A 20,173-nucleotide genomic window follows, 5' to 3' on the forward strand; every position below is an offset into this window, starting at 1 on the left:
GACTCAACGTCCGGAGTGGGAGTCAAGAAGACAAGAACAGTAGTTTAGACGGAATGGTCCAAATTTGCGTCAAAAGGCGGAGAAAAACAAGTCCGCTTTTGCATAAAAAAATTATCCGAAAGTTTAAACAAATGAAATGATGGAATTGTAATAAAGCGGGGTTGAATGGTCGTGTGAGGTGGGGCCTCCATCATCACAAATCTCCCCCCTAAAATCATAATCATTCATCTTTCAACCCTTACCCACCCCCACATATTGAATTGCTGCCTCCTGTCTGTTATGATATGATACATGTTAGTAGCATATTCAATTCAAACAAGGGCATGTTTGTTTGTCTTCATTTTCAACTAGTTTACGTTGAATTTTACCAAGTGCAATTTAGGTTTTGATGGGTCACAGTTGTGTGCAGTTAAAAGTCACGTCTAAATGGAATCCAATGATTTTTACTGAATGGGTCAGTGGAATTAATGTGAGTTTGGATGGAGAAAAGAAAGGACAGTGAGCCCACAAGGAAGGGAAAAACAATTGATGATTTATGTGGATGTAAGTTGTTATTCCTCTCAGCCACAGAGACAGAGTGGAGTCTCATTCCATATTCTTGTTATTAACCAAAATAGAAATAAGGGATTAATGATCCTTTATTAGTGACATAAAGATTTTCAAATTAGTATTTGATAATTAATTGATGCAGAGGCGTTGTAATTATTATTACTATTACTATTACTATTACTGCTCTCTCTCTCTCTTCCAACGCTCTCACCCTTTTTCTCTTCTTTTCCCTTTAATTAATTCATACTCATATGAGTACCAGTACCAGTACCAGTACGTGTTTGTTGGGACCCGACACGACCACAAATCATCATAACACCTCATTTCTCGCTCTCCCACTGGCCGCTGCACACCTCTGTGTTGGTAGGCCGCCCGAGACGACAAATCGCTGCTCCAACCCACTGCCTGCCGCATTCTGAATTTACGGACCCATAATAATAAAGATTAATAAATTACCCATTGCTAATTGCTTCTCTTTTTCTTTATTTTATTACTATTCTTTCCACTCCAACATAACAACAAACTAATCACTCCAACTATTTCCTTTCCCTTCACATCTACATCACATTAAAACAAGCAAAGGATCGGAGGAGCTGATTGCTTTGAGTTGCAGCACCATGGACCTCTCCTTTACCAACCCAGCCTTCCTTCTCGCTTTCCATATCTTTTTCAGAGGTAAAACTAACTCTAACAACTCCCCTTCCACCATCATTTTCCTTACATTACTTTCAACTTTTCTTACTTGGGTTTTACTGTAAGTATGTGATCTTCCAGCTGGGTTTTCCTCATTTTGTTGCTTATACTTTTTGTCTTTGATAAAATATGGCCTTTCAACTGGATTCTTGCCTTTTTTATTTCCTTTTTGGCGGCATCGTCGAACTGGGATTTAGCTGTTTGTTTTAATTTCTTCCCAGATGTGCGAGCTTCAACAGGTTTTTGCCATTATAATTTTCTTTTGGAGATAAATATGTGGTTTGTCCCTTCCTCATTTCTCTCTCTTCAACAGTCGCATTTGGAGCCACATTCACATTTGTAAACAAGTGCGAGTACACAGTGTGGCCCGGTATACTCGCTAACGCCGGCAGCCCCACACTCGACAGCACCGGATTCGAGCTTCCCCCAGACTCTTCCCGAACTTTCATCGCCCCTGCCGGCTGGTCAGGCCGTTTCTGGGGTCGAACTGGATGCACATTCTCCGGTTCTGAACCAGGCTCTTGCCAGACTGGCGACTGCGGGTCGGGTCAAGCAGAGTGCAATGGTTCAGGAGCTGCCCCACCAGCCACGCTGGCAGAGTTCACACTTGGGACTGGCGGCTTAGACTTTTACGACGTCAGCCTTGTGGACGGGTACAATTTGCCTATGATAGTTGAAGCTACGGGCGGCTCTGGCATGTGCGCTTCGACCGGTTGCGTGACGGATCTAAATAGGGTCTGCCCCTCGGAGCTGCGGGTTGGTGGTGGCGAAGCGTGTAAGAGCGCATGTGAGGCGTTCGGGAGCCCGGAATATTGTTGCAGCGGCACGTTTAACTCACCTGCGACGTGTCGGCCGTCGGTTTACTCGCAGATGTTTAAGTCGGCCTGTCCTAGATCATACAGCTACGCCTATGATGACCCCACGAGCACTTTTACGTGCTCTGGAGCGGATTATACGGTGACTTTTTGCCCCTCCATGCCAAGGTAAAACAAAGTTTGCCTCTGCTTATTCATATTCTTGGTTAATAAGTCATGAGTGCATGAACAGATAATTATAGAAATGCAGCAAAAGTTTGGCCTAGTTGTAAACTTGTAGCAAAATCTTTTTGTTGTGAATGTTTCTATTTTCCAGCCTGCCCGGTGTTTTTCTTGTCTTAATGGTGGGATTTTGTGGTTTCTTTGGCTTTTTAGTCTTGACCATGGGAATAAAGTTCTTAGAATAGTTGAATTTAAGATATAGCAAAGGTCAAGAATGGTAGAATGATTTGCTTCCTATCTCCTCTATATTAAAGAAAGCATTAATAATTTCACCTAAGATTTTAGCGAGATCATCAAGTTGATTGCAAGACTCAGTGGATGCTACTACTATAGTCTATAGCAACGAATGACCCTTTGCTTATCTTGCGGTGTTCTTGCAGTCAGAAATCTTCAAAAGATCCAAACCCAACAATGACAGCACCAGGAACTACTAATGCTGATGGGTCTCTATCAGGGTCAGACACTGGCACGGTTGGATCCGGTTCAGCATCCGGATTAGGATTTACCGGGTCGGACCCGGATTCGGCTTCAGGGTCAGGATCTCAAGCCATGTTGTCAGATGGATCATGGTTGGCTGGTTTAGCCATGGGGGATTCAACTAGGGTTTACTGCTCATGGTCCTTGCATTTTGCTGTCTTCATTGCTTCTGCCATTTTCATTGTATCCGTTTTCTCTTAATATTTTAGGGTTTCAGCTTTTTTGTCTTTCTAGGCCTGGGAGTGGGCTCCCTCCCAATGCACAAGACATTGAACACAAGGCTGCCTTGAAGGAATTGAAGTTTTGGCTTTTTTGTTAGGGATAAAAGATTGATTGATGGAGATTGCAGCTTTGGGAGCCTCATTCTCACTAATTTTTATATTGTTTGATACTTAGGAAGTGTTTTTTCTTTCCTTTCTTTTCCCTTTTCCTGGAATTGTGTATATATAAATGCTGGTTTTCCTTTCCTCCCTGTCCTGGTAAAAGTGTTTAGTTTCATGGATCTGTTTTCATCATGTTCCTAAAGCATATAATCCAGTTGCTTATAAGCATCAGATTCCATTAGAATTTTGCACGTACATTGAACAAATCCAAGAAACATATGTTAAAATTATGACGAAGGTTTAAGCTGGAAAAGAAAAGGAACATTATTTGCTTTGAATATGTGGGAGTATCTTAGCTAATGTCTGGAGAATAAGGTCCGTTTGCAGTAATTTGCAAGCATTGCTTTTATACTTGTCGGCTATGGCAGATCGTCATACAACATCTTGTTTATATACTGCTCCTTTGCCATGTCACTAAGAACATGATTGTTGCATGTATGTAATTGCTGTTTGGATCTTGAAACAAAACTTGCGCGGTCCCCTTCCTTCCAAAATTTGCTTTCAATTTTTTATTTGTATATTGTTCGAAACATCACAATAACAAAATAAATTAAACCAAACCCGAGTCCACTTTCACCGAAACAGTCGTATTAATTGTAATGTTAATTCAAGACATGCAATCATGTCATTTGGTGTACTTTCAGAAGAGGTTGTTCATCAGTTTTTCTTTTTTCGTATGTGCAACAGATACGAGAAAATCTACAAATGAATGTTCCAATGTTTGGTTTCATCGTCTTGACACAAAGAGAAGGTTGAATTGGTTGTTCTGTTGCCGTAGTTGACTGTCACCCTGTATTCACCTAAGAAACCAGAAAAGTCAAATGCACCATGGTCATCTGTTTCGCCCTTCACCACCCCAGTTTCCCATTCTTTCAGCAGTGAGTCCACCACATCACCGGCTGGGAGATTGTGGAGTTTGTTATCTGTTAGGCACATTCTGTAGCATCCAGAGGGGTGTAATGCTGTCCAAAGCATGATCCCCTTGATGGAGGGGTGTGAAAAACCTTCTCTCAGCACTACTTCTAGATATTTGGCCTGCAAAATTAGTATCAAATGAGATGTGTAATTCAAGAATGTGAGAGTAAAAAAGCTTTCTTGATCATTCAAATTAGCATATAAAGTTGTATTGGCTATTCTTTGTCTCGTGACCTGTGTTTCTTGATCAAGACTGTTGCTGATATCCACCTCTGTGAGCCAAATGGGAAGCTTTAACGTAGCTAATTTATCAAGAATAGCTCTGATTAGAGGAGGATTTGGTACTGTAAAGTGTCCCTCAAGTCCAATTCCATCCATTGAGACGCCGCCTTCTCCAAGTTCTTGCAATCTTGAAACATAGTGATCCACCGTGGAGTTCATATCATCACAAGTCTCCAACACATTGTATTCATTCATGAACAGCCTGGCCAAAGGATCTGATTTCTGGGCTGTTTGGAAAAATTCTAAACTGGCATTGGGACCAAGCCGTTGCTCGTAGAAATCCCAGTGGAGCATTTCATTATCGACATCCCAGTGTATGAATTCGTTTCTGTATTGACTCATCAGGCTTTGTATCCTGGAACTGACAGCAGATTTCAGCTCTGAGCTTGTTAGATTACGGACCCACGAAGGCGTAAAATCAGGGTCCTCCCAGAATATGTTATGTCCCCTGACTATAATCTGGTTACGCCTAGCAAATTCTAACATTTGATCTGGGATTGTATAGTTAACTTCTCCAGGTTGAGGTTCTGTTGAGTACCATTTCAATTCATCTTCAAATACTGCAGCATTAAATCGCTCCACGAACCAATTCTGCACCAAGAATTTATGCTTACTACTTGAAGGGAAAAAATAATTGAAAATATTCATGGACTGTAGTCACTGTTCTCTTTTACCTGGTAAGGTAAATTTCCTAAGATGGTACTTGCTATGGAAGATCCCAACGGAAAATCTCGAGAAACTTGCTCCACCACAACTGTAGCTCCTTGTAACCTGTTTCCATCAATATCTGATATGTGTAACGTGGTGGTGCGTTTTCTTTCCTGCATGGTTTTAGCCAATGTGAGTATCCAATCTTTGTAATAAAAATTAGTATTTTTAGTCCAAGATTCTAGGTCCATACAGTGTTTAGCATGTTTTGCTGGTTTATTTTCCATTGCTGATCAGTGAATGGCTGCAGAGAAGCACTGGAAACAGAGATAGTTATTGGTTGCCCATCTGAATTCTGCAAAACAGGAGGAAACAATGTAACTTTTCCAGGGACTACAAATCATGTCATATCTATCAATTTGGATGAAGGAAAATTTACAGTCACTCACCTGGAAATAGATAAGAGCATAGGCTGAAGGCGAGTTGAGAACAAATCCACCTTTTAGAAACGACCAGCATCCTCTCTTGGCTATAACAGTTCCCATGCAATTGAAAGTGACATTATCAGTTGTCAAGCTCGCCTTTATCACAGCTGAAGCTGCACCAGCTGTTATCTTAACCCAACCTGCCGATCACCAGCATTGTGTGAATTATGACAGAAAATTAATCGCCAATGGAAGTCTTTGAAATAAGCTGAACAGTTCAAACTCACTGGAAAAACAGTAGATTGTGTTGCCAGTGAGATTGTTTAAAACGAAAGCAGGGGAATTAACAGGAAATCTGGGGGGATGAGGCCTATTATAGACTCCGAGAGACTGATTCTTGATGATACCACCATCGTAGAGTGGATCCTCTGGTGCTGATTTGCACTGATACAGATGAACTGGTTAGACTAAGAATGATAACATTTGGAGATTTTCAAAATTGAAAAAGTGCTCCAACTTGGTTACCTCAGTGTAAGCAGAATAATCATACAAGGGTCCATCTCCCGTAAAAGAAGTCGAAGCAGTAGTTAAAGGTCCAAACTGGAGGGAGAGTCCCAAGAATAAAATGTATAGATAGTTCTTCATGTTTTCTACTTGAAAAGTTAGACTTTCAGACAGCAACCAAGTAAGCCTGAGTTAAACATATATGATTGATTCTACTAAACCCCTTGAGAGAGAGAGAGAGAGAGAGAGAGAGAGAGAGAGAGAGAGAGATGAGATGGCTAATGTGGTGATCAAAGGGGTGTTTAATAGGTGGTTTTGTGACTAATCACATACCCAGTCTACAAGATAACTTTAAAGAGGGCTGAAACAAAAGACATTTCAACGGCTTGTTCATCTCTTATTTAGTACATCATTCTGCCAGGTTTCTGGAGTTTATAGGGACTTGTTGCTTAGACATTTCCTTAAATTGTCTGTTGCTGTTTTGGAGGTTTTAGACATTTGGACTCAAACTCTAACTTAAATGTTCCGTTGAAGCAATTAATAAATTTACTGCATGTCCTCTATGATCTTGTCCTTCTTCCAATTTTCAATTCATAGAGTCCATGGAAATGATTAGAAAAATGTAATCGTCAGAAATGACGGTGCCAATCCCATATGCTTTACGTTGGAACAGGATCCTCTGAAAATTAAGCCACATTTTCCAAAACAAAAGCCCTCCTGAAAAAACAAAAGGAACTATATTTGAATCTTCCTAGGATTAAGAAAAACATATGTCCCTCACAAAAGAAAAATGGTTTTAATCATTAAGCAAATAGTTCCCCGAGCTGAGAAGATGGATTTGATTGTTTACTAAAGAAAAATGGTTTTAATGATTACAATTTACAAGCCATTGAGATTATTGGCATTTCTCAGATGTGGGCTTCCGGGGTTTATGGGACAAGTACAAAAATGAGAATCCAAGTTTGTCATTTCTTGTGGGCTGTACTGCTCAAGAAACGCAAGATGGGCCATGAAGAAAACCGATTGGTTTGCCCGTATTACTTTGTTCTGTGATGCTAACATGACTAAAGAGGCTCTGAGAAAACAGAACTCAGTTGCTAACCAAATGAATGCCACGGCTCCGAACAACTCTATTTAAAGATGTTCAAATTGGCTTATAAACCAACATAGTATAATCATTTCCTAATGTTATGGTGATTAGAATGCATTTCAGTTAGTGAAATACCAACCTCTTTGCAAATTTTCGGGCATCCTGTGGTAGTGTAGAATACAGGTGCTGTTTGCCATAGCAGAAACCGGAGAAGTTTCTTGAGCATCCACATCCATCCCCATCCAGACTGCATAATTCCAGCTTGAACAATTTGGCAGAAATTGAAAAGAGCAAAAAACACAATACCTGCTGTTGCTGCTATGCTCAGGAAAATACAAACAAATCAAAAGAAAAGTGAAATATTTGTGTAACTCAGCCCAGGAAAAAGTGAAATCAGGTTTTATGCATTAAAGACCAGCTTAGTCGAGACAGAATATGCATAGTTAACAGAGTTATAGGTACAAGAAAGAGGCATTCGACTTGTAATGATCGCTTATGAGACATCCCTGCATCCTTACACATTTCTCTCATTGATTGAAGTGTAACACCACTAAAACTATAGTGCAAACATCCCCCCTGCATCACCTCAATCTAGCTAGAAATTGTGCTGCAAGTACAAGTGTTCTTGAGGAGAAGCAGGACCAATCTCTTCCACTGGGTTTCTGAATGCGTCTCCAATACAGGCTCCATTTCCCACATTTCTTGGTTCTATGTTTTTCCCATCAAGATCTGATTCAGAAACAGATGATTTTCTCCTCTGCGAGGAAGCAACGCTAGGAAAAGTGATCCATGATGGAGCCCTGAATTCAAATCTTTGATCCTCTGTATCCGCCCCATCTGTTTCTGAGGTTGACCGGTTTCCTGATCTTTGAGAAGACTTCTTATGCAATCTACTACTTCCCAAAACCACCTCAGTCGGCAAGATAGGCTGATCATTAGATGGGCTACCCATTAACAGAGCAAGTGCGCGCTCCAAAGCTGTAGTCACTTTGTCCATTGATGGCCTCTCCTTTCCTCTCATTCTCACACATTTACTTGCTATATTAGCAATTCGCTTCAGTGCTTCAAGATCTGGTGGAGGTTTCAGTGCTGGATCAAGAATGGCTTCTAGATCACCAGCTTTGATCAAAGGGACAGCCCATTCAACTATGTTTCCTTCTTCATACTGCATATCAATGGCTTTCCGACCGCTGAGAATTTCCAACAGCAAAACACCAAAACTATAAACATCTGATTTGGTCGTAAGGTAATGAAGCCTATAGTACTCAGGGTCAAGATAGCCAAGAGTACCAGCAGGCAGTTCAGCCAAGGGGGAGCTACTGTTGGCTGGTCCCAGTAAAGAGAGGCCAAAGTCAGCAACACGTGCATTGTGCTCTTCATCTATGAGAATATTTGAAGACTTTATGTCACGGTGAATTACAGGGGGACAAGCATAGCCATGTAGATATTCAATCCCACGAGCCGCTTGAACTGCAATAGTAACCCTCCTGACCCAATCTAATTGGTCTTTCAGTTCCTTGTTCTTACTGTGGAGGTGTTGATGCAAAGATCCATTAGCCATGAACTCATAAACCAGAAGTCTCTCTCCACCTTCTTCACAGTAACCAAGCAAATTGAGCAGATGGGCATGGTTTAACCTGGAAAGCAAATCTAGCTCTGTATGAAACTCCTTTGAATTCTTCTTCACGTCAGGAGAGACAATAGCCCTTTTCACCGCAACTGTCGTCCCATCCTTCAAGACACCTTTAAAGACACAAGAAAAACTACCCTTTCCCAGAAGTGATTCTTCCTTAAACCCCCCAGTGGCTCTTTCAAGTTCCTCGTATGAAAACATCTGAGCCCTCCTAATCTTCAGCTCATCCAAGTCTGGACGAATCTTCCCACTCTCCTTACGAGAAGAACCATTTCCACTACGCTTTTTGGAAGTAACAGAGCACCTACAGTTCCTTAACTTGTATCGAACATATAGAACAGAAGTCAGAGTAACAGCACTTACCAAAAATAAAGCAAAGGAAACCTCTGCAGTAATGATTGGCAATTGCAGTGACCAGAACTTTTCATTCTTGCTTCCAGTTCTAGCAGCACTGGAACAATTATTGATGCACTCACCTGAGGTGCAACTCGAACAGTTGAATCCACATTGCCTATCCGATGTTAAGCTGCATTCACTGACCTGATACATTTCATTAGGACAGCCATCGCTACAAGGCAAGCAAATGTGAGAGCCAGGAGACTTGCAAGGTGAACTTGCATTATTAAACTCATAAAAATCACGTGAACAAGGTGTTGGCTTGCAAAGTCCAGGTGAAACAGCCAGCGGCAGAGCTGAAGGAAAATCGGCACCCCAACAGATAGGCGAAAGAGATGTCTCAGCTAGAATTCCACAAGTGAAGTAATCCCCAGCAGCAATCTCATAAAGCTTAACACCATTGGGAGGAGGTGTACTTTTCTCCACTGTATAACCCCAGCAAATCACTACTCTGTCATAACTTCTAATCCCACAAGCATGAAACTTTCCCCCAACTACAGAGAGCATAGGATCCTGAGGCGCCAAGTCCACGTTAAGCTGCCCAGAATGCATAAGAGAACCAACAGAAATCTCTAGTTCAAGATCCAAACTCGTCCCCCAACAAGCCACTCTAGAATCCACCCCTTGCAAAATCCCACAAACATGAAAACCCCCAGCTGCTATTTTTCTAAATCTCAACTCCTTGGGGACCAATCCTATCACATTACTACTAGTTTGATCACCCCAGCAGAAAACGCTCCTGTTCTGAGCAAACAAACCACAGTTAAACTCAGAACCTGCAGAAATAGATTGAATCTGCCCATCAAAATTGTAACTTTTTGTCATGTTATAACCCCAACAATCAACTAAAGAAGTATTCCTCAAGTCTCCCATCAAGGGTTTTCTCAATCCACATAAATGGTGGTCTCCAGCACTAATTTCTATGTACTCAGAATTCTCATCTGCTTTTAGAGGCGTACCCATTGGGATAAACCCTGTGCTACCCCAGCAAAAGGGTTCATTTGAATCCATCTGAAGTCCACAAACAAAGCCACTACCAGCGGTCAAACCGAGAAAAGGCGTATGATTTGGCGTTGCATGAATGATAGCAGGATTTGAGCCATAACAGTCGGCCAAATGAGAGCCATCAGATTTTAAACCACAGAAGACGGGACCGTTTTCACCGTAAGAAATGGCGATGGATGACATTGATCCCAAGCTGGAAACTTGGGAGCATAAATAGCGAAAAAGCAGCAAAAAGACCAAACAGCGATCAAGATGAAACATGGGGTTGCTCCATGAGAAAAGCTGCTTCATCTCTTCAAGATGAGTTTCTTGAACCAAGTAGTATTAATATAGTGTTTCTGTAAATCTCACAGGTTGTTAGGTGCGGAGGAAGTGGTGGCTGAAGGAAGCTTTGCACTGTGTGTGTGAGAGAGAGAGAGGGAAATTGAGCTGGTAGGAGCATTTAATATTCATCTGAGGGTGAATATTTGTCCATTCTCAATCCGAGGGTCTGTGTTTATCTCAAAACATTAAAACGTAAGCAGATGCCGCTGGATATCACGCTCACATTAAATGCTTCTTTTTCTGGTTTGAGCTAACTGAAACTAAATTCTTACCTTGAGATGCATATTGTTTTGAACTCTTAATATTAAGTGAGAGTAGTGATATTATTAAGATTTAATAATGGTTATATATTTCTTGTCTTTTTGATGAATTTGGTCATATTCATACATAGATTTGAGTGAAGGAGTCTCGGGATTTTGGGAAGACTTTTCTGGTTATTTTGTGATTACTTTAAATACTAACATACAAAACCATGCTTCTTTTCAGGATTAACCCCTCTCTTTCTCTTTCTCTTTCTCTTTCTATCATAATATATAAAAATCCAAGTTTAACTGTTTTCATGTGAAGACTATGTGTGTATAGCTGTTCCATCCCATTCAACTTTTTTTATTCTAAATCAATTAATATTTTTACATTATGTGTATCCAAGTTCAACACTATAGCATTAGTCCAATTATTTCTAAAAAACATTAAGATTAATGGATCACTAACTTATAAAATAGATGTTACCACTTTAATACAAATTGCGAAAGAAAAATGCTTTTTTTTTAAAAAAAAAATAATATTGCAACAATAGGTGTGAAGTGGTAGAATGTGAGCTGCAATGAGCTTGTGGAGTCATTTAATGTTTATCAAGATTAATCTTCCCGACATAAAAAGAATTAATTAGAGATTTGTTAGGTTGACGTGCCTTTAGATATAGAGAGTTTATCCGATATAAATTTCTTATTGTTTACTCAGTGATCCTATTGAATCAGACCTATTTTTGAGCCGCTACGTATTAATAGAAATCATGAGCTTAGTATTTGTGATCATGAACCAATAGCTGGATCAATTAACGGGGCCCACTACTTTTGCTTTAGACTTTAGAAAAATTAATTGACAAGTATTATGTATAAAAAAATTATATTAGTAATAGAATATTTTATACACACGATATATCAGTGGTAGAGTTTTGTGAAAAATGTTTTATTAGGCCCAATGCAAAGCATTTTTCTGAATCAGTTAAAAAGGAAAAGGCCCAATTAAAAGCCCAAATAGAGTTACTCACTTTATTTGGGCGGTCTCGAGGAAATAACGAGTATGAAGGCGTGTACACAACTGGATCCGATTAAACTAACAACTTCCTACTTTAACAATAAAATCTTGAGTGAGGATTAAGAATAATAACAGCAGCATTAATCACTCGCTGCCATTGTTGGCCTCGAGCAGAGAGAGACGAAGACCATTATCAATTCAGATATTCTTCCAATTTTATACATCACATTTACCTGCTTTGGAAACTCCCACTCACACTATCCGGTGTGTGTTTATAGTTTATACACTGATTTTTACTGTGAAACCGAAAATATTTGCTGGTTAGTATGCGTTACATGGATGATTGATGGGAAAACTTACTGAGACATGATTGATTGGATGATGGGGCGAGAGATCTCAGTGTTGATTCAGCCAAAGAGTTTGTTGATTTTCGTGGCGGCTTTAGTTCTGATATTTCTCGCTTCTTCGTTGTCTCAACAGGTAAAATGTTGTTTTGCTCAGTGCCCATTTTTTGTTGTTTTGAAATTTTCATACTTGTCGCTTCGTGGGATTTTGTGAGTCTTGCTGCGTAGCTTTATTCTTTAATTGGTGATTGGACTGAATTAGAAGTTATAAGTTTGCTTGGATCTGTTCTGATTGCCGTTTTAGTTGGTGTACGAATTTTTGGATGGTTTTTGTTTCCTTGTGGGTTCGAAGTCTTTGGTGGGATTCTGGTGAAAATTTCGAATCAATGTTGAGGAGAAACCGAAAATTTTTATTTTTTTCGCATTGGTTAAATGGGTAAAGGCTCCACCTTTATGAGCGAAAATTGTCAAGTATATGGACCATAACTGAAGAAAAAACGCAATATGTTCTACTTGTGATTGATTTAAGTTGCATGAAATAAAAATCGGTTACTGAACGGGATAGTTTGAGTGGTATATCTAGTTTGACAAGTTAAACGTTGCTCAAGGTATTGTTTTAGATATTGTGCTCTAAAGAAAATCTTTGATGGTTCATAAGGAATCAGTAGGCGGCAAGGAAGTATAACTTTACAAGCAAAGCATACTGACTTTTAAGTGTTTACGAGATATGTGGTTTACTATTTGCTTAATATCTTGTTAAGATATATATTAAGTACCTTCTGTTTTCATCTACTAGATCATAAGTTATGGAAAGTAGTTTTTATTTCTTAGATTTTATCACTGATGATGCTCTTGGCATTTTCCATGTTTGTGTTTCCTAATTTTATTTACTTCATATTTCCAGGAGGCAGCAGAACATGTGCAGGAAGACCACGAAATTACCCATAGAGTATTTTTGGATGTTGACATAGATAAGCAACGAATAGGTATGGCCCAAAATCCCATTACTCATATGATTTAATTATGAGTCTCCTGCCCCAAAATCCCATTATGAATCTTATACGAACCATGACCTGATTTCTATCTCGAGGTAACTTAAAATAAAGTGGTCAGTAAATTAAGGTGTGGGGTAGGGGGTGTGGATTGTCTAGGATAATGATTCTGCTGATGGCATTTAATGAAGGATTTTAGTAACACTGCAGGACCCTTGCGTCAGACTTTCAGATGTATTAAGCAGAAGGCTCTCCACTGTTTTTCTTTGTTTTCTTCCCCTCAAATTGGGATTATAACATGATTTGCCTCTTCTACAGTTTGATAGACGAACACTGTTCTTGTGACATGCCATTCTATGCCGCATAAATTTATAACACTTGCTCGAGCTATCATGAAGTGATAAGCCTGACAAGTCATCAAAATCTCATTGTCGTGTGTGCTCCCACCCTTTTGGATGTGAAACTTAAAATTCTGGAAATGTTGGAATAATACTTGGAAGATAGTTGACATCAAAATCTGCATGTATTGTTTTCATCGTGTCCCTGTTCACATTTTGAGTTTTACACCTTGATATAACAGGGAGAATCACTGTTGGATTATATGGTGAAGTCGTGCCAAAGACTGTGGGTAATGTCTTCTGTCCCCTGCTTGAATTTCTGCCTGTTCAGCAGATTGCGCTTGTTTTTTTTCGGGATGACAATTGACTGTATCTATGTTTTTCTTTACAGAGAACTTTAGGGCTCTGTGTACAGGTATTTTCAGGACTTACTACTATTCAAGTTTGTTTTTGAATTGGCATTCTTGAATCGATGTTTTTGATAGAATGTCTGATAGTTTGTGTTTTCTCCTTCAATAATCTTTGTATCTGGAATCAGGGGAGATGGGAAAAGCTGCTAACGGGAAAGTTCTCCACTATAAGGGAACTCCATTTCATCGGATAATACCTGGATTCGTGATACAAGGTGGGGACATTGTTTCTGGAGATGGGAGAGGAAATCAATCTATATATGGCGGCACATTCCGTGATGAGAATTTTAAGTTGAAGCATTCACATGCAGGTTCGCAATGATCTCGTAGTGACATTCTCTCCCTCTCTTTCTCTCTCTCTCTCTCTCACACACACACACGCGCGCGCGGGCGTGCGCACCCAGAGAACACCTGCAGAAAGGCGCTCATCAATCTGACTTTTGCAGGTGTTTTGTCAATGGTGAATTCAGGGCCTGATTCCAATGGTTCCCAGTTTTTCATATCTACAGTGAAGGCTTACTGGTATGCTTTCTCTGTTGAGGTAGCATTATAGAACGAGTTCACTACTACTGTTAAACTTGTGAAGTCTGGTGCTGAATTCTTCACATTTCTTTGTCCAGGTTAGATGGAGAGCATGTTGTTTTTGGCAAAGTCATTGATGGAATGGATACTGTTTATGCCATTGAAGGGGGTGCAGGAACCTACAGCGGGAAGCCAAGGAAGAAGGTAATTATTGCCGATTCTGGGGAGATACCCAAGAGCAAGTGGGAAGACGACCCCCGAATTTCAGTAACATAACAATAAACGCAAGTTCTTAAGTTTAACTAATTGATTCAGTTAGAAATTGTTTTGCTGTGCGTTCTTATGTAGCATATTTGTGAAATCGTACAATCATCTATAGTCCAGCACTTGCCTCTTCAGAGAACTGTAATCTGTTTTTCCGCGTTGAGCAACTGATATATGAGTGGCTATTACAGAAAGAATGAAAACCGAAGCATATATTATAGGATAGAACAAAAAGGTCTTTTAGCCATTTTGTGCTGCATTTAATCAGCTCAAGTACAAAAAGGACAAGAGGTTCTACATTCTTTTATGCTATTCCTGTCTTAATTTGTGCATTTGGGCTGATGTACAGGAATGTAAATTTAAGGTAGTTGATCCTTAGCTAGAAAGTAATGAAAATGTTGGCAGGCAAGGCAACAATTAAATACTAGTAAATGAAGAAAAGAAAGCAACGAGGATCAAAATCTTTCGCATTAATGGAACGGCCATTTTCACTCATGTCTCAATCAGTACTTTTACATCTTTTATCAATCAATTATTATGAAAACTTGTGCTTTTTATCCTTGAATGTTGTATGAAGCAAGGGTTATTGCATAGCAATGCCAGCCTTTTTCGTGTGTCTTACATTTTTGTCGTTGTTTGCTCTGCTTTCTTTCGGGCTTCACATGCAGCATTTCTTGTCCATATTAAATTATCTGTTTGGGGAAATTTTAACTCAAATTAAGTTTAGTAAAACTTGAATTAAATATAATATATTTATAACATAATTGGTATATAATTAAAAAAAATCAATCATATAATAAATATACCACATCTATTTTAAAATTAATTTAATTTAACAAAATCGGAAATGAACAATAATTTTTCAATCTACTCAACCCCATGACCATGTTCCTTAATTTTATCTAACCCTGTTCTGAATACATAGAAGTGGTGGGGAGATTTCAAACCTACCATTCCACGTAAATATGATCATATAGTGGGAAGAATGTGGGTAGTAAGTGGGAATATGCATAATTAATTGTATACCAAACTTGATTATGCAAAAGGAGGTGCGTTGAGCTGGCTTACTATTTGATTAAATTCACTCCTAACTGTTTCTTGCATATGCACGGAACCATCTTCTTTATTATTATTTCCTTTTGTTCGTTTTTCAAAACAAATTGAGGGGTCAAAATGGGATGAATGGGTGTGAGTAGCTTATTTATAAATGTACATCAAGAATTGTTTTTAGATCCATTAAGTTCAACATATGCCGTAGCTGTAGGGTGAAATTCAAAAGGATGCAGAAAGAGGCGAAAAATGCAAAATGATGCAAGTCAAAATTCACATCCCCAAAATACATCAATATGTACTGTTTTTTCATATTATAAACATAGAAGAATAATTTTAGTTAAGCAAATTTCAGTTTTTGAGATAATTTTCAAGAATTTAACCCCAAAGTATTACCTAGAATAGTTGGCACTGTATTCTCAGAATCGTGATCCACAATTCACAGCTCACATGAAATAGTCAAACGAAACAACAATCCCATCATCATCACCTCCTCCAACCACCGCCACCTCCAACCCCCCCCCCCCCCGGCCCGCCGCCGATGGACAATAGTGAAGACCCTAACAAGTTAGCGTCCACTCTTTATGACCCCACCTCCTCCGTCAAGCAACCCCTCCTCTCCAAACCATACCCAACACTTGACCCACCCATAGCTTCCACCTCTGAAACTGAAGACGACCAAACCCAGTTCCTTCAGATCTCTTACAATTATGGCCCTCGCTCCATCAAAGATTTACCTTTTCTTCTTCTCTTTTCTCTACTCGTTCTCTGCACTTTCGGCTTTGGAATCTTCGCCTCTGTCAACAGGAACCCCCACCGCTCCCAAGTTTCGTCTTTTATTTACAATACCACCTCATCTTCTTGCACTTTCGTTAAGGATTTGCAGAGTCCCTTCTCTTCGAATTCTTCGCCCTGGAGTTCTTTTGACAGTGTGAGTGAAAGCTCAACTCCTAATGGTAGACCCACTTATCCAAGTGCCTCAAAATCGACTTCTTCGGAGAGTTTGCATGCGAATTTCTCTTTTCCCGAGCACCCCACTTCATTGAACTACTCAACTTCGACTCGTTCCAGGAGTACAAGTGAAGATTCCTCTTCGTCTGACTATTCCGTTTCTTTCAAGTCCCCAAGATCAACTTTTTTAAACGCTTTGCTGGATTGTACATCCTTTCTTGGCAACCCCTCTTCCTTGAACTCCATAAACTCGAGTGTTTTGAAGAGCTTGATATGGACGCTTGTAATCACTCTAATTCTGAGCGGGCCCTTTGTCTTGTTCGTGCTTTTGTTGCTCAAGCACTACACTAAACAGATAGTTTATGCCTCGCTCCCTTTCTTTGTGATAGTTCCAATTTTCATTAATGTGTACTGGTTTGTTGCTTGCACGGTGAGCTCCAGATGCAGTGAGGCCTTTCCTTTGGCATATCGGATTTTTGTCCTCATTTTCGTCTTCTTGATAATTGGGGTTATTGTGTGGATATTTGTAATGAACTGGCATAGAATTGAGTTGACTGTGAGCATTATTGGTGTAGCTTCGAATGCATTGTCCAGAAACTTAGGATTGTTCGGAGTTCTTCCAGCTCTGATTCTGGGGTTGCTTGTGTTCTATGTACCCGTTGTTGTGTTTCTGATATTCGCTAACCGGAATGGGAAGATCGTGCCCAGAGAAAAGCATGGGGAATACTATTGTGTTTGGAAACAGGATAGCTGGGTGCCTGCTTACTATACATTTGCAATTTTGATGATGCTGTGGTCTGCCACTGCTATGGTGGAAGCTCAAATATATGTGATCAGTGGAACTATTGCACAATGGTATTTCTCCAAGGACGATTCGGGGCCAAAGCATGGGATAAGAAGTTCCTTAAGGTGCTTTCCTATATGCCTGCTTACTATACATTTGCAATCTTGATTGTCCTGCTGTTTGTGTGCTGTAGGCTATAGGCACCAGTAATATGTGTACTTAATGCTCTTAACACTGGCCAGTGTTTGAAATTACTGATTTGGCTGACTAAATGTGAGAAAAAAGATTTGGTGTAATGGTCTTAGCGATGATGTATAAAGGAGAGGTTTCAAGGACTAGTTGCAGTTGATGCTTTGAGCATATTCTCAGGCAACTACTAACAAGAAGTAATGTCTTAGGAATGTGTCACCAATAATAATATTGTTATTCATGAAACTAAGTCTATGAGCAAATTATCACATTCAGAGTCTTATTGCTAACTTTCTGATTCAAATGCTAAGAATTATTAATAACGATGCAACTTACAAGTCCTTTTTGTTTATTGAACCTCCCTTGAAGCAGTCTTTATCCCATAGCACATAACACTAGAATTGGCTTCATAATCTTCGACAGTTTTTCCACTCTTTGCATATGTTGATTCAACATCTCACCTGATTGCATTTCTGACCTCTCTTAAAACATTGCAGAAACGCATTTGGCCCGTCCTCTGGGACAATATGTTTCTCTGGATTGCTTATCTGTGTTGTCCGTATAGTACGCTCTGTGGTTGATAATGCAAGGCAAGAAGACGCTTCTGGGATTGTGAATCTTATTCTGCGGTGCTGCGCCAATACCCTATTGTCAGCAGTGGAGTTTCTGAACAAGTTCACCATTAATTTCGCTGCCATAACTGGTGAAGCATACTGCAGTGCTGCAAGGATGACATATGAACTTCTCAAACGCAACCTTCTATCAACAGTATTTGTGGAGACTGTTTCCACTCGAATACTGGCTGGAATTGTCCTTGTACTATCAGCAATTTATGCCATAGTGGTAAGTTTAATCTCTTTCTTTCGATACACTCCACATGGATTTGTTCGAATTTCTCCCACTTGAGCGGATGAAACAGCTCGATTCCCATTACTAATTTGGCAGGCATGGTGAGCTGCCCTCAGTGACTCTTATAATCTGAGATACGGCAGTTAGGGCCTAGCTCACTGTCCCATGCCACTAGCCACTCAGGGACTCACTATTCTGAATGAATTGAACATGTTGATGACCTGCAACTTATAAAGATCCATCCATGCTCTTGAGTTCTATTGTGTAATTTTCTTGTTAACGGTGATGTTTTTGGTAGGCATTTTGTCTCACAGCCGTGATCATTTGGACCTTGGTCCACTTACAGACAGATAGCTAAAATAATAGTTTCTTACAGCCATGATCATTTGGACTGCTCAGTGAGGTGGCGGACATGATTTTGCTCCATTTGATTTCTCCTGATTATATTTCCGTTCATTTATAAGTGTTATGTATATGTGTGTATCTTGAATGTCATGGAAGCATGAATTGGTGATGCTACCCTTCTACTCCATTTCTTTTCATGTTTTCCAGTACCTATATGTGGAGTTTGGGTCTGAAAAAATGCTGTTTCTTCATATGCAGGTGTGCGTTCTTCTGAAAACTGTTGTTCATCTAGGGGATGATGCATATTTTGTTGCTCTTATGGCATGGATATTGCTGATTGTGGTTCTGGGCTTCTTTGTGCACGTCTTGGACAATGTTATTGATACAGTGTATGTATGCTATGCCATCGACCGAGACAGGGGAGAGGTTAACAAACAGGACGTCCACGAGGTCTACGTTCACCTCCCAATCAGCAGAAGTCATAGGGGGGCAGGTTTTGTCGCCAGAACTCCGCTGCTTGTGTAATCATATCCTCATTTGGTTCATCTGTTGTATTATCTGTAACTGGTTTTGCTTGGAGGTATAATTGCCAGACGGCAAATTGTGCATATTTGAGATGTTATCTTGTACCCAGCGTTGTTCAATAAAAATGTTCATTTTTGTAGCAGAATTCCTTGTTTGTTGAGAACTCTTTGTTTGTCCAACACACGCAATACCTCAATTTGTTTGAGCAGGCTACATTTCACAATTTACACATCTGAACATGCACCACAGTAGTAAGATAAGATCATTTACGTATACGTGGATTGCAGCACGGAGCTTGTGGTTTATAAATTTCTGGAGGCAGCAACCTTAAACTGAAAACCTTTCATGAAAAGTCATTAACATAATCAGAAAGAAGGAAAAAAGTTTATAATAATGTCCACAGCTCTGAGGAGCATTAGCAGGTAGAGTAGTTCCATGAGAAAGAAGTCGAAACTATGCAGCTGGATACCTCAAGTTCTGACTCAAAAGCAGGAAATAACTCACCATATGGTCTCCATCTCTTCTCTATGGCCATACAATAGGCGGGAGCAGTTAGGAATCAGTCGATTATGCCTAATAAAATAGGGGGGGGGGGGGGGGGGGCCTCGTTACTAAGTTTTGATATTGACTCTCTTTAGCGCTGCAATGTCGCGATTTATGTGACATACAGAAATGATGGGGTGTGGGCTTGCTAGAGGGGGAGGCCAACACGCGGGGCATGCCCCCTCATTGGATTGATGGAGAATGTTAGACTTTAGTGTTTGTAAAAACATGTGATTCGTCTTGATCCTCTTATGTATAATGGCATTTTCACAGTTCCGTGGAATGAACCTACTAATACTTGCAACTCTCTCCATATCAAGAAAGGGGACAACAGGATATATATTGTTATTAATATAATGGTGTGACCTACATTCCTTGGGGCAGCAGCTGCGGTTTCATGGGAAAACTCGAGCTTGGGATTTCTACTCCCAAAGTTAATTGCAAAAAAA

General features: G+C 39.9%; 5 protein-coding genes across 8 annotated transcripts; 3 read left to right on the top strand and 2 right to left on the bottom strand.

Moving 5' to 3' along the window:
* Positions 1 to 961: 961 nt before the first annotated feature.
* On the top strand, positions 962 to 3,258 carry LOC105169774 (thaumatin-like protein 1). Of its 2 annotated transcripts, XM_011090282.3 has the most exons (3): positions 982 to 1,224; positions 1,556 to 2,225; positions 2,660 to 3,258. In XM_011090282.3, the coding sequence occupies exons 1-3, from the start codon at positions 1,167 to 1,169 to the stop codon at positions 2,955 to 2,957; spliced, it is 1,026 nt and encodes a 341-aa protein (XP_011088584.2). In that variant the 5' UTR covers positions 982 to 1,166; the 3' UTR covers positions 2,958 to 3,258. The 2 variants fall into 2 exon arrangements, with proteins under 2 accessions (XP_088740421.1, XP_011088584.2); XM_088884295.1 differs by lacking the exon at positions 2,660 to 3,258 and having other exon boundaries at positions 962 to 1,224; positions 1,556 to 2,229.
* A 452-nt stretch (positions 3,259 to 3,710) lies between these two features.
* Positions 3,711 to 7,277, bottom strand: LOC105169775 (Glycosyl hydrolase family 10 protein). 3 transcript variants are annotated; one of them, XM_020696289.2, is made up of 8 exons: positions 7,143 to 7,277; positions 5,935 to 6,630; positions 5,697 to 5,853; positions 5,434 to 5,609; positions 5,238 to 5,339; positions 5,011 to 5,157; positions 4,289 to 4,927; positions 3,711 to 4,174 (listed from the first exon to the last, which is right to left on the bottom strand). In XM_020696289.2, exons 2-8 carry the CDS (start codon positions 6,052 to 6,054, stop codon positions 3,839 to 3,841), a joined length of 1,677 nt encoding a protein of 558 aa, XP_020551948.1. In that variant the 5' UTR covers positions 6,055 to 6,630; positions 7,143 to 7,277; the 3' UTR covers positions 3,711 to 3,838. The 3 variants fall into 3 exon arrangements, with proteins under 3 accessions (XP_020551948.1, XP_011088587.1, XP_011088588.1); XM_011090285.3 differs by lacking the exon at positions 5,935 to 6,630 and having other exon boundaries at positions 7,143 to 7,269; XM_011090286.3 differs by lacking the exons at positions 5,697 to 5,853; positions 5,935 to 6,630 and having other exon boundaries at positions 7,143 to 7,269.
* Positions 7,278 to 7,388: 111 nt separating this feature from the next.
* On the bottom strand, positions 7,389 to 10,616 carry LOC105169776 (serine/threonine-protein kinase-like protein ACR4). The gene has a single exon (XM_011090287.3). The coding sequence runs from the start codon at positions 10,326 to 10,328 to the stop codon at positions 7,599 to 7,601; it is 2,730 nt and encodes a 909-aa protein (XP_011088589.1). The 5' UTR covers positions 10,329 to 10,616; the 3' UTR covers positions 7,389 to 7,598.
* Positions 10,617 to 11,705: 1,089 nt separating this feature from the next.
* LOC105169777 (peptidyl-prolyl cis-trans isomerase CYP21-1) lies at positions 11,706 to 14,627 on the top strand. The gene is made up of 7 exons (XM_011090288.3): positions 11,706 to 12,098; positions 12,867 to 12,948; positions 13,535 to 13,582; positions 13,684 to 13,707; positions 13,831 to 14,013; positions 14,149 to 14,224; positions 14,323 to 14,627. The coding sequence occupies exons 1-7, from the start codon at positions 11,985 to 11,987 to the stop codon at positions 14,498 to 14,500; spliced, it is 705 nt and encodes a 234-aa protein (XP_011088590.1). The 5' UTR covers positions 11,706 to 11,984; the 3' UTR covers positions 14,501 to 14,627.
* Positions 14,628 to 15,947: 1,320 nt separating this feature from the next.
* LOC105169778 (Plasma-membrane choline transporter family protein) lies at positions 15,948 to 19,326 on the top strand. Its single transcript, XM_011090289.3, has 3 exons — positions 15,948 to 17,398; positions 17,960 to 18,305; positions 18,915 to 19,326. Exons 1-3 carry the CDS (start codon positions 16,080 to 16,082, stop codon positions 19,179 to 19,181), a joined length of 1,932 nt encoding a protein of 643 aa, XP_011088591.1. The 5' UTR covers positions 15,948 to 16,079; the 3' UTR covers positions 19,182 to 19,326.
* Positions 19,327 to 20,173: the final 847 nt, after the last annotated feature.

This window comes from Sesamum indicum, linkage group LG8 (assembly GCF_026168435.1).
Source record: "Sesamum indicum cultivar Baizhima isolate 11 linkage group LG8, ASM2616843v1, whole genome shotgun sequence".
NCBI lineage: Eukaryota > Viridiplantae > Streptophyta > Magnoliopsida > Lamiales > Pedaliaceae > Sesamum > Sesamum indicum.

Coding starts and splice junctions, on each gene's coding strand:
- LOC105169774 (XM_011090282.3), top strand. CDS start 1,167: ATGGACCTCTCCTTTACCAACCCAGCCTTCCTTCTCGCTTTCCATATC. Junction 1,225..1,555: donor TTTCCATATCTTTTTCAGAG/GTAAAACTAACT, acceptor TCTCTTCAACAG/TCGCATTTGGAGCCACATTC. Junction 2,226..2,659: donor TTTTGCCCCTCCATGCCAAG/GTAAAACAAAGT, acceptor GTGTTCTTGCAG/TCAGAAATCTTCAAAAGATC.
- LOC105169775 (XM_020696289.2), bottom strand. CDS start 6,054: ATGAAGAACTATCTATACATTTTATTCTTGGGACTCTCCCTCCAGTTT. Junction 5,158..5,237: donor AGCAAAACATGCTAAACACT/GTATGGACCTAG, acceptor AAAACCATGCAG/GAAAGAAAACGCACCACCAC. Junction 4,928..5,010: donor TAGGAAATTTACCTTACCAG/GTAAAAGAGAAC, acceptor TTCTTGGTGCAG/AATTGGTTCGTGGAGCGATT.
- LOC105169776 (XM_011090287.3), bottom strand. CDS start 10,328: ATGAAGCAGCTTTTCTCATGGAGCAACCCCATGTTTCATCTTGATCGC.
- LOC105169777 (XM_011090288.3), top strand. CDS start 11,985: ATGATTGATTGGATGATGGGGCGAGAGATCTCAGTGTTGATTCAGCCA. Junction 13,583..13,683: donor AGTCGTGCCAAAGACTGTGG/GTAATGTCTTCT, acceptor TTTTCTTTACAG/AGAACTTTAGGGCTCTGTGT. Junction 13,708..13,830: donor CTTTAGGGCTCTGTGTACAG/GTATTTTCAGGA, acceptor ATCTGGAATCAG/GGGAGATGGGAAAAGCTGCT.
- LOC105169778 (XM_011090289.3), top strand. CDS start 16,080: ATGGACAATAGTGAAGACCCTAACAAGTTAGCGTCCACTCTTTATGAC. Junction 17,399..17,959: donor GGGATAAGAAGTTCCTTAAG/GTGCTTTCCTAT, acceptor AAAACATTGCAG/AAACGCATTTGGCCCGTCCT. Junction 18,306..18,914: donor CAGCAATTTATGCCATAGTG/GTAAGTTTAATC, acceptor CTTCATATGCAG/GTGTGCGTTCTTCTGAAAAC.